Source organism: Agelaius tricolor, unplaced genomic scaffold (assembly GCF_023055355.1).
Source record: "Agelaius tricolor isolate 1412-34295 unplaced genomic scaffold, bAgeTri1.0.p SCAF_4, whole genome shotgun sequence".
Classification (NCBI taxonomy): domain Eukaryota; kingdom Metazoa; phylum Chordata; class Aves; order Passeriformes; family Icteridae; genus Agelaius; species Agelaius tricolor.
In genome coordinates, this window is record NW_027269264.1 from 14,966,067 (window position 1) to 14,983,725 (window position 17,659).

The 17,659-nt window shown below is 42.5% G+C and overlaps 1 protein-coding gene across 3 annotated transcripts in view; it reads right to left on the bottom strand.

Annotated features, from left to right (window-relative positions):
• Positions 1 to 17,659, bottom strand: part of PSD3 (pleckstrin and Sec7 domain containing 3) — a 116,305-nt gene that overhangs the window by 11,672 nt on the left and 86,974 nt on the right. For all 3 annotated transcript variants that reach the window (XM_071424704.1, XM_071424705.1, XM_071424706.1), the window contains 5 exons: positions 16,791 to 16,984; positions 14,343 to 14,413; positions 8,305 to 8,462; positions 7,327 to 7,471; positions 4,063 to 4,206 (listed from right to left, as the gene is read on the bottom strand). In XM_071424704.1, coding sequence (XP_071280805.1) covers positions 4,063 to 4,206; positions 7,327 to 7,471; positions 8,305 to 8,462; positions 14,343 to 14,413; positions 16,791 to 16,984 — 712 coding nt within the window. The remainder of the gene's footprint in view (positions 1 to 4,062; positions 4,207 to 7,326; positions 7,472 to 8,304; positions 8,463 to 14,342; positions 14,414 to 16,790; positions 16,985 to 17,659) is intronic.

The following is a 17,659-nucleotide window of genomic DNA, read 5'->3' on the forward strand; positions in this document are numbered from 1 at the left end:
GTGTTTCCCAAGATGTATCAGCATGGCCCTTTGTACACAGACATTAGGTTTAGCCTGCTGTCTCAGCCTGAAAGAGACAGTTACAAAATCCTACCTCTCCTGCCCCTTGCCCTTTTCATTTAGTCTCATGCAGCAAGCTCTTTCACCACTCCTGCCAACCCTGAAAGGACATTGTTCTAAAGGGAAGCTTTCCATTCACAGAGTATCCATTCACAATTTTCATACAGCTCAACGTTTAGGTTTGGTTTGGGATTTTTACTGCCTCACAGAATAATAGAATAAACTGAGTTGGAAGGGGTCCACAGGGATAATCTACTCTAATTCCTAGCCCTGCTCAGGACCATCCACAAGAATCACACCATGTACCTGAGAGCATTGTCCAAATGATTCTTGAGCTCTGTCAGGCTGGTGCTATGATCACTGCCCTGGTGAGCCAGTTCCAGTGCCCAACCACCCTCTGGGTGAAGAAGAACCTCTCTCCAATGTCCAGCCTAAACCTACCCTGACATAGCTGCAGGCTATCCCCACACATCATCACAGACAGATCAGTGCCTGTCCCTCCTCTTCCCCTCACAAGAAAGTTGTTGACTGCAATGAGGTCTCCCCTCAGCTCCTCCCTCTCCTCCAGGCTGAACAAACCAAAAGACCTCAGCTGCTCATCATCTGACTTCCCCTTAAGACCTTCATAATCTTCACTGCCCTCCTTTGGTGGCTTTGGGGCTTCATATCTTTCTTATACTGAGGGCCCAAAACTGGCCCCAGCACTCAAGGTGAGGCTGCTCCAGTGCAGAGCAGAGTGCCTTTCTTGCCTGGCTGCTGATGCTGAGCCTGATGCACCCCAGGACACAGCTGGCCCTCCTGGCTGCCAAAGCACTGATGACTCATGTTCAATTTGCCCTTGAACAGGTCTCTTTCCATGGCACTGCTTTCCACTTTCTCATTCCCAGGTGCTCCATACACCCAGGGTTGTCCCATCTGAGATGCAGAATCCAGCACTTTCCCTTGTATGAACTTCATACAGGTGGTGATTGCCCAGTCCCATAATTTGTCAAGGTCTCTCTGCAGGGCCTCCTTGCCTTCAAGGGAGTCAGCAGCTTCTCCCAGTTCTGTATCATCTGCAAACTTATTATCCCCTCCAGTCCTGTGTCCAGGTCATTTATGAAGATGTTGAAGAGCACAGGGCTGAGGATGAAGCCCTGTGGAACCCCACTAGTGACAGGTCACACCAGTCTGATGTCACCCCATTCACTGCAGCCCTTTGTGCCTGACCCATGAGCCAGCTGCTCACCCATCACATGATGTGTTTATCCAGCTGTGGGCTGGACATTTTCTCCAGAAGGGTCCTGAGAGAGACAGTATTAAAAGCTTTATGAAATAAAAAAAAAGATTGCATTAACTGGCTTCTGTTGATCAAGTAAGTGGGTTATCCTGTCATAAAAGAAAACCAGGTTGAACAAGCCTGACTTTCCTCTCATGAAGCTGTGCTGGCTGTGATGATGGTTCCAGTGTCCTCCAGATGTTTTCCAGTATTTCCCAGAATCATTTTCTCTGTAATTTTACCAGGCACTGAAATGAGATTGACAGACCTGTAGTTTCCAGTGTCATCCTTTTTGCCCTTCTTGAAAACTGGGACAGTTTCCAGCCAATTGGGATTTCTCCAGACTGTTCAAATATCATTGAGACAAGTTTTGTGATGACATCAGAAAATTGTTGGAGGTATCCTGGATGAATTTCATTAGGCCCCATATATTTGCAGGGATCCAGCTTAAAAAGCTGATACTACACAACTTCAAGTTTAAATGGGAGCATTCTCAAAGTCATGGTCCTCCATCTCAGGGCACTGAGATCCCCCTGGTCTGCCATCCATATTGAAGACAGAGGCAAAGACTGCATTAAACACTCTGCCTTGTCCACGTCCCTGTTTGTGAGATGACCATCCTGTAAGACACTGATGTTATTTCTACGCTGCCTTTTGCCATTAATATATTTTAAAACACTGTTTTTATTGATTTTTTTTTAAAACACTCTTTTCATTCCCCATAGTTCTGGCCAGAAGCAACTCCAATTGAGATTTGGCCACATGAATTTTCTTGTTACAATGGTGAGCAGCATCTGTCACTGTATTGTTCTCATGCCACCTGACCTTGCTTCCACTCAGCATAAACCTTACTTTTTTGACTTAGCTCCAGAAGAAGATCCCAGTTAGCCTTCTGCCTCATTTGTTTGATTTCCGACATTTTGGAATTGCCTGCTCTCATGACCCTTGGAATGGTGTCTTGATAGTTCAATACGGCCAGTGAAATCTGTGCTTAGTGTGAAGGTAACACAGCACAGCAAATCAGCACCTTGAATTACCATTTCTCCCACATAACTGAAGCTGTTGCCACAACTTTCCTGCTTAGATGAGCACTTGTGCAGAACTGATCACTTACCTGAACTGCACAGCTCAAATGCTGTTTTGAGACTCTCACTAGTGAAGAGGACACCTTTTGTTTCCTGGCCTATAGTGGTTCTGATTTGTACTGAGGTACCTGAGGAATATCCTCAAAAGATAAAGGATATAAATTTTATCCCTGATAAAATTCACAGGAAACAGAGAAAAACCCCACAACAATCTACTCCCTCATCAATCTTTCTATAAACATTTAACACTCCAGCCCACATTTCATCCTAACTCACCAAGCTTCTAAAAGTTACAGAAAATAAACTTTGTGTCAAGAACCCAAAGCTAAGAAAATGCTTTATCTTCCAAGTTTTACAAGATGCCCTCCCGAGAGAAAGTGTGTGGCTTACTCTGTACATCTGAGTGCTCTCTTCAAAACTAACTGACACTGTGCCGTGGATCACAACTCTTTCATCTCAATTGTTCACTGTCAACTTCCTAATCCACTTCATCAGCTTGACTACAAGGTTGTTAGAGGTGACAATGTCAGAATTCTTGTCAAAGTGAAGAACAAACAACATCCACTGCTCTCCCCTTGTCCATCACACCAAACATCACATCATAAAAGACTATCATGTTGGTCAAGTTACGATTCCTCCTTCATAAAGCCATGCTGATAGACATTGCTACAGCAAAGTGAAACTCAACACAGTGGCTACACAGTGGTTAACCTTCTGCAAAAGCAAAAAGTATGCAACAATTTAAGTTCAGGAGTAAAAAGAGTCCCTCTAACAGAAACTGATAGCACAGGGCAGAAGGCTTACTTCAGTTCTAGAGGCTTGTGCTGTGTTGCCTCCAGCATCAGCTCTGGTGGTCTCATCTGTCTTATCTGCTCTTCCTCTTTGTCAGACTACGTATTTTCCTTGCCAGGCATTGCCTATTTAGAGTAGGATCCTTTCAGACCCAAGGCAACATTGACTCGTAGTCCTGGGGGAAAAAGCTCAAAGGTGTAGTCATAACAAATGCCAGATATCCGCTGGGTTGCCGATTCATTCCCACATAGTCCTAAAATGTGGCAGACACCATTATAGATAAAAGCTGCTGTCAGATACTCAAAACAATCTCCTAATGCATCTGCCTAAAAGTTGCATCATTCAATCTGTGATCTTAAATTCTACCATTTTCCTTATCCTGACATCCATCTAAGTGGTATACAACACAATGGCTCTGAGGAGGGAGGCAAGCCTATGACAGTAACTTCAGCATATCAGTTCCTTCAGAACCTACCAATGGAAGACAATTACCATGATCTGCATTCCTGCAGAATGCAGTCATTCCTTAGAGACTGAGGCTCCAATACACTAGGCAACACAGTTCTACAACACAAGACACTTTGTGCATGAAGATGTTAAAATTTCTTCAAACAGGTACATGAGGAAGGACAGGAGTCTTGTTTCTATCCTCCATGTTACAGGCTGGGAGCTAAATTCACTAAGGACATTCTCACCAGAAAGAAGAGCCACATCCCAGCATCTGCAATCGCTGGATGACTTTTCTGCCTAGCAAGAACACTTACTCCTAGGGAAGTAAAGTGAAAAATGAAGAACTTCAGGACTGTACTCCAAATATAAGACCATCCACACCCAAGAAGTAAAAGTAATAATGTTTTCCATATTTACCTCAAACTCCAGATAGTGGTCCTTCAGTTTGTAATCATCTACTTCCTTGCCTTTGAGCTTCTTGTCAGGAGGATAGGAGCGATGTTCAGCAAGCTCAGTGGAGATCTGCTTCAGCTTAGCTTCATGGGACTTCAGCTGTTCATCCTTCAGAAACATATTAAGCACTTAGGTGACAGAATCCAAAATATCCAATAAACAAAGAAAAATAGAGAGGTTCCTGTACAATAATACCTCATAGTTCCTTTCCTTAGATTGATAAGGTCTGTCATCCCAAAGAGCTGCCACCAACAGCTCTCTCAAAGGCACTCAAAAGTGGCCAAGCTTGCAGAAAAACTCGGCAGCTAGCAGATGCCACTGGGAAGAAGAGCATACCTGTCATCCATTGCCTTGCTGTGAGCAATGGAAGCAGCTTGCTGCCGAGCATTACTGACAACACGACACTTTTGCTCTAATACATTTTTTTGTAAATTAATTAAGACTGTTGTGTATGCAGACAAACCAAGGGCAAAACGAAACAGGTGAAGACTCTGCCTCAGGTTATTGATTGTTAAAGGAGTTCCTTCCAGGATAGAAAAGACACAGAGTCATGGCCCCTCCTTCTATTTCTGCACTGCCAAAAGCTCTCTAGTGTGTGGTTTCTATTTGTTTAGAACAATACAATGCATTCAGAAGAGGAAGGGCTGTCCAGTCCCCGAAAAGTAACTCATTTTGCTAAGCTGCTACTGGTTTTTATCCCACTGTGCAGTTGGAGAAAGTGAGGAGCTGCTACTCCCACTTTCTAGGCAATTTCCTTTATCATAAACCCAGGCCCACTCACTTCCTCCAGTCCATCTGTCAGCTAACCTTCCCTCATCTCAGAAGGTTTTCATCTCCTGCAGGATGGCCTTCTGTCCATTTCTAGGCTTGGATCTGAAATTATGTTTGAATTTTCTAAGTCCAAAATAGACACATGATCATGCAGATATTGGTGAATTAGCCAAAAGGTAGTACCCAGGTCAGCTCCTGTGTAGGCACCTCACCTCAGAGGAGGCAACAGCTGCCAGTGTTGTCTCTCTGTGGTATGGTTCTGAGCACAGCCCACAGCTCAGATGAAGCCCACAGCTTCAAATCTAGCTCAGATATGCCTGCACTGCACTGAGTCACACTGTGGACTGTGCCTCTTGGCTTGCTGAGCTGGAGCTGTGGAAAACAGCAGAAAGGGGAAAACTTCTATAGATGATGATAGCTAAGGCCCAGCTAATCTTGTGTTTCAATTCTTTTGGAGGAGAACTGAAGAGAGAAACATGTGGGATAATTTGCCTCTGCCTAAACATGGTAGGGCTGAAACCACTTGCTACTGATTGCCAAAAAATTCTTGTTGCTGTTAGTTACTACCCTAAATGTGCATGCTCTCTCATTAGTGCCCAATCACTCTTTACATTGTGCTGATTCCCTGGTCCCAGGGACATCCTGTGGTAGTGAGTTCTACAGCCTAATGACAGGAGGTCTTTGAGCAGCTATTAATACAGCACCTGTCATTTCCAGGGCACCATCTCTGGAGCTTTTGTGTGTGCTGTGCATTCTCAGAAAAAAAGAAAAAACCTAACACCCTAGTAGGTCTTTTCTAGACTGGTTGTTCCTTTATATATAGTTTTGTCACATACCTCCTTGGCTGGACTAACCAAGATTATACACTGTTCTGCTTTTGAAAGAAAATCTGGTACAATGATCTTGCACAACCTGTCATCATGTCCAGCCTCTCTCTTCCTTACCCATGCTAAGTCCTCACTGCACCTCGACTTCTGGCTGACCAGGAACAGGCCCTTTGAAGAAGTAGTGTCCATCATGACTCGTTCCATAAAATCCCAAACATCAACCACAGGAATCTGACAATTTGTATTTTTTTTTCATGAGAAACAGCCTGCTGGCAGCTTTTCCACACTGACAGATGAAAACAGACATGTTTCTGCTTGCCTTTGAATTTATCTATTTTGAACACTTAACATTCTTCTCCTTATCTAAAACAGCTTATCTTATTCCACTTTTCATGTCTCTCCTTCTGCAGGATACAAACCACAGGGTTGTGATCTATCTTTTCCCTTTCCAGATTAAATGGAAACAATGAGACTAGGAAACAACATGCTAAACAGAACAATCATACAGAACGAGTAAAAAAGCTTCCCTTGGTGACTGGGGGTAAATTATGGAAGCACCATACTGTATTTTTAAAAGGTATGCATGACCAAAAACTAAAACAAAAAGGATGAGACCAGTTTATCATTTTTTCACATAACATGATTTAAACTTTAATCCAGAACAAAAAACGGTAAGTCAGTCACCACACTGTAAGAAGAAAGGCTGCTGTCATGGAGAGAGAAAAAGCACAGGGAACCTAAAAAACCCCATACCCTTACAGAAATACAGGTTTTGAGACAGTGGATTCTAAGGATAGTTGCTAAGCTATAAAGACAATAAAAAAAAACCCCAACAAATGCATTTAAGAAACACTCCAGCATCGGCAGATCACTTTAAAAGCTACAGGAAGATGTCATGAAGTATAACCTCTGTCAATCTGATCAACACAATCAGTATCATGTTCTTGCCAATGCAGGAGGAAATCCAGGCAGGCATTGCATCTCCCAAAAAGTTATGGGCACAAGCATCTGACACAGGCAGTCTGAGACAAGCAGAAATACGTGTATTTGTGCAAGAAGCAGTAGAGCTGTGAAACTCCTTGCAATGGGATGCTAAAAGCTTGTGTGATCACAAGGGAGACTGAAGAGATTCATTTAAGACACCATTTATAAATATATATTGTACAGGAAATCCCTGAGCTGATAAATGGAGCCTGGAAAATCTAATGGGAGAAATATAATTGATGCTTGTCTGATGCATCAGCTTTCACCTTTTATCAATTCAAAAAGCCAAAGTCCAGGAGTATGTCCACTTCTCCTGAAATAAGTGGCTTTCATAAACACTCAAACCCAAAATAACCCCATCAATCAGTATCTGAAATGTACTCTGCAGGGCCATAAGCACAAGAAGAAAATTCTTTATCTGGTACTATTTTCTTCAAAAACATAAATCAATTGTATTTGAGTCTGTTCCTTTTCTCCCCCCACTTCAAATCTTGCAAGAGGAAATGAGCATAGATTTACTATGCAAGTCTTCTCCTCCTAGGACTGCTAACGGCAACAGCTATAAAACAGTGACAAGGACCACCATCCAGTGTCTGGACAGAAAGAGAAATCATTATCATCTACCCTCTATATAAAAATGTCTCACCTGAGATAGCTTTGTTGTGGTGGCTGGCAGGAGTGGGCGACTGAACTTCTTCTGAGAACCAATGGCCGCTGGAAATGGTGGTGCAGAGAAGACAGCAGCCACACAGTTAATCTTGTTGATCCAGGTCTGCATTTCTTCTTGGCTCCTGAGGAAGCAACATATATTAAGCACTTGCTGACTCAGCCTTGTCTACCTCTTTCCATCCCTTCTATGGTATTTTAAAAGTCAGAATATCCAAAACTGGACAAGTCTTAAGAGTCTGCTCTGTCTTCCTGCCTATGTCTGCAAGCAGTTAGTGCTAAGTAACTCAGTCACAGGCTGGCTTGTGTTTAGGTCCATACCTCACCCTAGCACTGGGATTACTATTCCAATCCCAGTAATACAGCTGACAGAGCCAACTAATGCCCTGATTCAGATGTATGTCCTAAGGTCTTGGTTGTGCTGGTAACCAAAGATCTCTAGGAGGTTTAATATGGATCTCAGTAGAAAAGGGCTCAGAAGCAAAAGGCAGGTCACCTGTTATGTCTGGATATCACAGCATGAAAAACTTTATCAAATCATCCTTGTATTAACTAGTAACTTTGTTTCTAACCACAGCATATCTTCTAGAAAGACATCTGGCTAGGACTTGATGACATCAGGAGACAGACAATACAAGACTACCTTTGGTCATTTGCTTCAATGATTAATCACCCTGACTGTTATCTTGCTTCCAAATTGAATTTCCTGGAGCTTCAGCTTCTAGCTCCTGCATCTTGTTATGCCTCTCTCAGCTAGACTAAAAAGCCTCTTAAAACCTGATGTTTCTTTCTCATGCACTATTTGTGCACTCTAATCACATCACTACTTAATCTTATTTCTGATCAAATAAACAGATTGAACCTCTTAAGCCTCTGTTTTAACCTGTCCAGGCAAAAATTTATTCCTCCTTCAGCACTGCTTTCTTTCCTCAATAAGTGGCATGAGGAGAGCACTTACTGGGCTTGGAAAAGCAGGACTCTCCAATCTGCTGTTTTAAGCTTGAGGACATTGGGTTTCTTCTCATAGTCTGTTGCCTTGGATGCCAGCGCATGGTGCACACTAACCGCATTCTTCAGATCTTCCTCCGACAAAGCCTTTTCTGGCTTATATTCATCCTGCAGGAGATAGCAGGGGGAAAATTTATGGCATTTAATTTCTCCATGTACTTATCCTTCTTCCTTAGCCTAGGGAAAAAACCTTATTCCAGAGTTCAGAAATAGTAATAGAGTATATGAACTAAGTGCTACCTGACTTGTGTTTTCCACTACCTTTAACGTGTTTTCCTTTTTCTCTCTTTCTTTCTTTCTTTCTTTCTTTCTTTCTCTGTTTTGATGTCTTTCCAAGGGAGAGAAGTCGTTCTACTGTCTGCTTGACAGGAAGAGGTGTAAGCAGGAAGTACTGGACTATGACAACAGGTGTGGATTATTTGTCTTCATTTCAACAATCCTTCATAATCAGCTCCCCAACTCCACTGCTCAGCTATTTAGGTTCTCAGCCTCTACTGCCTGCTTTTAATTTTTCTCAACCAATTACCTTCATGGGTGCTCCTTGGCAAGCCCTCACACACTACAGAAGCCTCCGTACCAAGTCCACAAAGAAAATCACAGCAAACTCCCTTACCTCTCTCTGATGAGGGTCTACAAATGGCAAGCACAACTCTATCTGGGTTTCTAACACAGTAATGGTACCATTCGTAACACCAGATGACAAAAACAGGGACTCTTGTTTTGCAAGAATCAGCCTGGAAGCAGACTTTGATCTTCTGAGCGACGGAAGATGGACAAGGGCAAAATGTAGCCATAGGTTCCATCCAAAGCCCACATGACTATAAATGGCTTGGGAAAGCCAGGAGCTTTTTGAAAGAAAAGTGATTTTCCAGCAAGGCTGCATGACTTTTTTTCTGAAGAGCAGGCCAAAGCAGTCTGTAATTGACTCTCCCTCTCAGTGTATCACAGAAATCAGTCTCACCTGGAATATGCACCAAGTGCAACAGCTGCAAAGCAGTGAAATAACTCCCTGCAGGCATGGTAACTATTGATCCTGCTCTTGAACACAATTTATGAGATGAGGTTTAGCAGGAAACACAGTGCATGATGCAGAGTATGTGCAGGGATAGCACTAGCTTCCACAGCCAGGGAGACACCCACCTGAGAGAAGAGCTGGTTAATGTGCATGAATTCATTTACAGAACTTCTCTGGCAGCACACCAAACAGGACTGCAGCCAGAGGAATCTATGCCACTGCCAAAGGTATCTGAGCTTTCAGCCAGGCTGGGCTGGGGCTCTCCAGGTTGAGTTTCAGTGGATAGGAAGTCACCAGCTGTGGTGACCACCTCTTGGAAGGTGGGAGAAAACATCTTGCTCCTCTGTCATGTCTCATCCTTTCTGATGGAGGTCCTGCTGGTGCAGGCCCACAACTTCCCACACTGCTGCTCAGACACTTAACCTGAGAAGAGGCAGCTATCCAGCGGTCCTGCCACACCACCACCTCTGTCTGGAGCTAGGCAAGGGCACCACCATAAGTCTGGCAGGCCCAGCAGAAAGGCAGAGCATTACTGCACAGGTGACCAAAGGGCAGCCGCCAACCGAAACATCTGTGATGTAAGGGGTTTACAAGGGCTGGCAGTGAGCAAAGTCAAATGTCCTTCCTCTCTCATAATTTGAGACTCAGCAAGATTTGAAGGCATGTCAGTCTTGATGGATTTTGCCTATGCCCACTTAGGGCGTTTCTTTAAACCTTTTTCAAGGAAGTCTGGCATACCCTGTCTTGAAGATGGAGGAGGCAAGGCCTCAGGTCAAGCCCCTTCCTGTAAGGGCTCACAAGCTGATTTAGTTTTGGGGGAAATGACTGGCTCCATTGTCCAGGAAGACTGGAAAAACCTCAGAGCCAGGAAATGAACTTAGACAGGCCTCAGACATATGATATTCTATCTTACCTCATATTTCTGCCTAGAGACAGTGTCAGCTATCACTTAGCTTGTTGCCTTCTAGCTTCCTCTGTAAGCTGCATCCAATGTCTACAACTTGCTCAGGTGACTAAATCCATTTCAGAAGAAGTCCACATTTGGGCAGCCCCAGAAGCAGCCCTGGCTGATAAACCCTCCTTTCCAACAGAAAGTATTCGTGGTAATCCTTGCTAATCCCACCAGATCAGTTGGCTGCAATCTACCTTGACAGCTGGGGCTCTGCCAGCTTCTCCAAAGGCACTGATCAGCATACCGGAAATGTCTCCACATAGTTTGCCAGCCTCAGAGAAAGCTGTAAGGACATGAATGTGCTGCCAAAATTCCTTCTCCAAGGCCTTCAACTCTTTTTGACTGGTAGGGAATGCTAGGGGAGCAGGAACATCCATTTTTGCCTAAGCCGTCAAGGACAGCATGTGCTATGATGTGCTGGTGTCAGCATTCAGGTTGAGCTGAAATGGAAGGCAGCTCTCTAAAGTTAGACCTAGACAGTGGCAAGAAATATATATGGAGCCAGAAAGAAACTGTGATCTGTCTGTCAGCTGAAGACTGATGTGAGTGCTGCGTACAATGCAATGGCATGCTGAATTCATCTTTCTCAAACTCCTGGAGAATGATTTTCCCACATCTTGATGACCCAGAGTCAGCATATTTCTGAATACATTTTTGGTAAACCAGAGAATGACATTTGTCTTTTCTTATCAGTCACTGTACCATGGATGGATATCTCCATGCAGCTGCAAGATTCTCTTTCAGAAAGTCTCACCACCAAACACCTTACCTGAGTCTGGCCTTTCTCTGTTTTGTTTTGCTTTTAATTTTTAACAGAGGAAATTTGAGAAAATTTATATAAAAAGACGCAAAGCCTGCAAAATTATAAAGTGCCACATCAAAGAGCAAAGATGTTGCAAACCTTACAGAGGAGTCCAAACAAAACACAAAGGTTCGTGTCATGCACTGTTTGCCCAGAAGCAATTTCTAGCAAGGAAGCGAGGTCAGCCTTATGCCCTCTCCTTATAAACTTCTCTTGTGTATGCACATCACATCCCATGTCAGTCTAGTGAACAGACATTCTGTCAAGCTGCTACTTTGCAATTTCCTCTTGTATGAACAGAGGGCAGGAAATTAACCTTGGCCTGAGGATGCCCAGAGACACAGCCAATGTCCCAAACATGTCAAACTTCTTATTTTATATAATACTGCACAGGCATGTTTAGTTGTGAACATTTCCACTGAGCACCTCCAGTGCTCTCTGTGCTCACTAATTCAGAAACTGTTTCTCCTAAATCACTTATTTAAGAACAAAACAATATGCACCATAGGAATTAGCACTGGTATAATTCCAATAGGGAAAAAAAAGGTGGGCAGAGAGACAAGGCTGTCCAGAAGAATCCTCAGTAAATCTCAAGTAACCACCATTTACAAAACACTCTCATACATTGCCTTTGAGAGCAAAACAAGGAGAACAGCAGTGCAAACAGAGAGACGGCAGAATTGGAATCACACTGCCCACTGGGGGACTCACAGCTGCTATGAAAAATTAATATTTATATTACAATAGTGTCTTGAGGGAATAGCTGAGTTACAGATGAACACAGAAAGCAATACTGCAGAGTTTTGTACATGTTTGTGTGTACACAGCACTTGTACAGTGAGATTTCTCTCTATCCTGCTTGAATAGTGCAATGAAACCACCATCACAGATGTCATCTCCACAGGTATATGGGAATGAGAAAAAGAGGACGTGCTTGTGAATGTACTCCGCCTACTGCACCATGTCAGTTTCACCTTCTCTATAATCAGGAGAGAACTGAGGTGAACTGAGACAAGGCAATCCTTTGACCCAGACTATTGCCAGGACTATTTCCAGAACTATGTACCTCTGCAAAGAAATCAAACTTTTCTAAAATGCTTTAGTACTCCCTAAAATTAGAATAATTTCAGTCCCTACAGAAGGAAACAGCAGCTCAGCAACCTTTACCATAACTACTTGGTCTAGCTGTGTATTTTTTAACTCCGGTACCATCATCTTCTATGATACTACATCTCTAACAGAGTAAAGTTTATTTGAGTGCTGAAGGAAAGCCCTGGTGGACCCTCTGAAGCTGAAATCACAGGCTTTTTCACAGCTTCAGCATGTGGCTGAGCAGGGGCCAGAGGCACTGTGGGGAGGCTCACAGCTGCCCCATCACTCTTGGAATGAGTTACCTCGCATCACACCCTTCTGTCAACCTTCCACAGCACAAAAGCAAAAGCCTTACTTGGCAGTGTGCTACAGTAAGATGTCTTCAATGCAACGGATGGCACCCATGCAAATAGGAGAATGTAGCTCTGCAGAGTACTGCCCAGTAACTACTGAATTCAAGTGCTCTGAGAAGTGCAAAATACACAACTAACAAACAAATAAGAACAAGAATTCCAACAATGCATTTCATTCCGCAAAGATGCAGTCATATGTGAAATTACTCCCTGCTCCTGAAAACATGGAGGGTAACAGGGGGAAGGGCGGCATTCTGTAGAAAATTTGCATGCTACATCAGCATCTCTACATTTTATTAAACAGAAAGCATTTTAAACTAATATGCCAGCAATAGTCATAAAAATATTTAATTAAGGTGCTAAAATAGATAGTATACTCAGTTCTTTCCCTTGAATATCAAATAAGGAATTAAATATTATATTTCAAAAAAGAAGTCTTCTTATTTCTCAGAGAACCATGCAGTTTTTTCAGGTGAACATTAAAGATTATTTATTTCAGGAACTGAAGCAGATGAATCCATTTTGGTCAGAAAAGGGCAAGTACAAGCCTGCCACGAAGGCATTTTAGTAATACCTGAACATGTTCCCAGCAAAAGGACTTGGGATTCAGCGGACTTAGTTTTAGTCTCTTGCACTGGCTCTGAGCATATCACACCCAACTTACAGCCCAAATCTTCTATCCTGACTGCAGATTGTTTTGTCTGTTACAGGATTTCAGCCCTCTCAAAAAGGTACTGCACCCAAGCATTCACCTTGTAAACCTCATGCTATAATAATCTGATTCAAATCACTCTTTCTTCTCAAGAGACTATTCAGGTTGGCTCCAGTGAAACCAACAACTTCAGAAAGCCACAGCAGGGGAGGAGGAAACAGCAGTATGTACTCGCACTCCTGATAGTTACAAAACTATCAGTTTTTGAGTGAAAATGTAAAACAGCTTTCAATGAAGCATACTTCTGCAATATAGGGCAGTCTGGACAAGCAGTATCTATTCCATGAATATTTCATCTAAATTGGAGGGCAAAAAGCCTTAACAACCTACTTAGCTGCTGCCATTTATTTGATTTTGACAGTTCTCACTCATATGTTGCATTTTATGTTCTAACAGTGTAGTTAAAAATGTACTATAATATATTTAAGCTTGCAACAAAAAGCTTGAAGGGTTTCATCTGACTATTTTTTTAGACACCTTGCTGTCAGGAAGCACATTTTGTTAGAAACCAGCCCTTTCTTGCTTTGTGGAAAAAAGTATCCTTTTATCCTTCAATTTCGCAAAGAACAGAAGCTGCAGATTCCTACCAAAGCCAAGCTGTTGTTCAATTGTTTTGCAGCTGGTCTTGCAGGCATTGCAGGAAAGTGTACTCTGAAAAGGTGGGAAAGGAGGACAACCTTACAGAAGGGGAAGTCATACGTATGAAATGCAAAGTTAAAAGCAGCCTAGAGGACGCATGCATGACACAGAGAGATGACACTGTCTTTGCTGGTGAAGCTGGCTGTTTTTTCAGATGTGTGAGGCAGCAGTGGCATACACTGGAACTTACAGGGTGCACATGTGGATGCGGGCAGTGGAACTGAACTTGAAATTGTGAAAAGGGAGAGGGTGTCAACGAGAGGATTCATGCCTGAACGTGTCTGTTAACAGGTGGCGGTAAGGAGATCAGCCAGGCTGTGCATCCGAGGAAAAGGAGCCTGGAGGTACACTGAGAGAGTGGAGAGGATGTGTACTGCTTTATCCCTCTTTAATTAGTTTTCAAAAGACAGTGATTTCCCCTACCTTCTGCAAGTACAGGACCGTTCCCTTCAGCACAGCATAAAAGGTTTTCCAGCCTCGTTTTCCCCGGGGAGCTGGAAAGAAAACAAATGAAAACCCATTTAAATCAGATCCATTTTTACACTTTGTACACACTACAGGAGAGCTACATTAGTCCTGTGTTAAACCTCCTTCGAACTATCTTTTTCAAAGGACAATGCAACTTTGCACAGTGCCTGCATGTACCTGCTGTGAGAGAAAGCAATACAACAACCCTGATGATAGCCTTGGACTGGATCAGAAAGAACAGCAGCAATGCAGAAAGCAGGCCACAAAGAGCCACAGAGATCCAGTCTTTGTGCTCTTGAAGACAGGCAGACATTGCCCCTACACAACTACGTCTGAGCTTTGCACTATAGCAGTTTTCAGAAAGAAGCAGTCTTTCTACATGCCACAGCAGGCTGGCAGGAACTGCTCAGAACCAGTGGGATACTACATAGAAAGCAGTGTCTCCCCAGAGCATCATTCCCTTTTACTGCTGCTGCACACCCAAGTTGGCATTGAGAAAAAAGATGCCAAGCAAAATCATATGTAAAACAGCCAACCCCACAAGAAAGCCAAAGTCAGTTAGAGGGTGAAGAACATAACAGAGAAAACATATCTAGCCCATAAATTCCTCGAGACAAGCAGTGGTGCGGCAGGGGGAAGTAAATTCAACACGAAGGCTGAAGGATCCAGTCTGAAATTCAGGTGCAACAGAGGGAGAGAATTAGGCATGGCTGTACAGTCACAGCACCAGAGACCAGAAGCCTACATCTAAGCTCACTCCCCACCAAGCATACACCGCTGACCAGCATCCATATAGTGTATCACTGACACTATAACAAAAATAATACACACACAACTAAAGAATGACACTCAGAAAGGCATCCCATTATGATCTGTAGACAGAAAGTAAAGATGAAGAGGTTACAAGTCCCTTGTCCCAGAAGTTAATCATTCTTATCTTGCAAAGCAGGCCTTACTTCTAAGTGGCATTTGTTCAGTTCAGTTTCCAGTCACTGGACCCTGTTACATCCTTCTCCTCCAAGTGCTAAGTGCTTTAGCCCTCAGAACTAGGTTCTTGAGAAAATACCGATGAGCATTCTAGCACATCACTTCATTAGAAATCCCATACAAGCTAATCTCTGCCCTGCAAGGACTCAATTAGAAAATGAAATACAAAAGGGTCTAACAAACAAACCAACAAAAAAAGTTTTCTTAGCACCTGAAAAGCCAGAATGCAACTTTTTTGAGAAAGACAGACCTTTAAATTGTACAGGAACTTCTGAAAACATGGCCCTAATTTTATTACTCCTAAGAGAGTTATCTCCAGAATGCCAATGTGGTAAATAACAAGCAATTCTGGTATTTATAATTAAATAAATAATTTAATAAAGGCAACTAGATACAATTACTTATTAAGGCTGAATAAGAAGATGTTTAATAAAGACGAGCCTATTTAGAGTATCCAGTCACCACAAAGAATTAGGTTAGCTTGATTTTGATACCTCTGTCTGAATCCAGTTGTCCCGCTGTTAGCTTCCATCTTGAAAATATGACCTCTAATTGTACCTTCTAAAATAGATTAGTAAAACATGTGAAAACCAAAGAGCTTAGCCTAGGAGAAACTGGCTGTTACTAGAAACGCATCATGAAGCCAGACTTTGTCTTTGGGATTTAGCCCACCAATGTGAATCATGAATAGGCCAATCATCAACAGTTACTGGGGAAAACACATATGCTCTGACTAACCTCAGCTTTTTCCAAGATCTATAGACAAGAAACGAAGATATCCAAACAACAAAACACACACAGGTGCATCAGAGGCCCTTGATAATTAGTACATCGCAAACAGAAGTAGGACAAGAAGGGAAGAAGATAATTAAAATAAGTAAGGGGCAGGAAATGTATAGTAAAAAGCTGGCTGGTGCCAAAAGCTGCTACCCTTCATTGGATACATAACCCAAGGCTGGGAAAGTATGGAAGGGAACACTAGCTTCTAAACAGAGGTAAAGAACAGCCTTTCTTTAAAGACAGACCCAGAGAGGAGGGGAGATCCGAAACAATCTCGTGTCACATAAGGAAAAGGAGAATTCTCAAATTACTGCAGAACAGCTACTGTAATTCACCTGAAATTATTTTCTATCTGTAAACCACTACATTTATTTTCTTTTAGCCCAAAAATTCACAAAGCTTTGCTGTATCACATTACTTCTTATGCATTAGAGCTGCTGCAAATGGCACTGAACATTGTAAATTCTGGCCTAACAGTGAGAGTGTGATAATCCAGTTGTTGTGTTGCCTGTTAGGGCTGCTACTTCCCCTAATGAAGCAGCACTATTCGCCTTGAGAAGTACATGGGCTCATTGGCAAGTGGCATTGTGAAGACATAACAAGAAAATAACACATTAGGATTGAAATATTACTCACTTTTCTTTCCATCCATATCTGCATGGATTTTCCGAGCCAGAAATCCAGTTTTATACACGGCAGCATTGGGGTCATGAGGGATGTCCAGGAATGGGTTATTTGAATTGCCAATTCGACTGACAGCCTTTGTCTGGTTCCCATTATCCTTTTCATCTGTACCATCCGAGTGAGACTTTTTTTTCTCTTCTTCATCCCTTAAAAAGCAGTGAAAATCATGCATGAAGGATGGACTGATCAGCAAAGTTTCACTTCAGCAATTTTTGAACACTCTTTGTCAAAATATACCTATCTCTTTTATAGAGGGCCATACTTAGGGAGAAATCTAGAAATATATCAAAATATAGACATATTATAGCAAAGCTTCAGTTCACCTGCTTCACCAGCACAGGACACAGATTTTCAAAAAGCCCAAGTTTCCATTATTGTCTCAGAAGATTAGACTTCAAGAGTGTTCTGTGTCCTCCAACTTTGCCAATTTTTAATTCCATGTATTTGAGTGCTAAAATTGGAAATATTTGCCTGCTGGGTTCAGCTGAAAAATCCCCAATTTCTTCATGAGCTCACATGTAGATGAAAAGAATTAGAATACTACAGATCACTGTGGCTTACCCCTTAACTTAGCTTATGAAACACAGACTCTACCTCTTTATTTTCCTCTGCAGACTAGCATCAAATTAGTAATTTAAAAATAAAAACCACACTAGGTGACTTATGTCATCTTTACTTTGGAAACAAAATGCTGCTGAAAATGTTACTTATTAGGACGATGTATTCCACAGAGCTCTTGGGGACAACAATGCAAGTCACAAGCATTGCCTGACTAATAAATACCTTTTTGCTTGTCACAGGCAAAGGCTAAAAAGGACTAG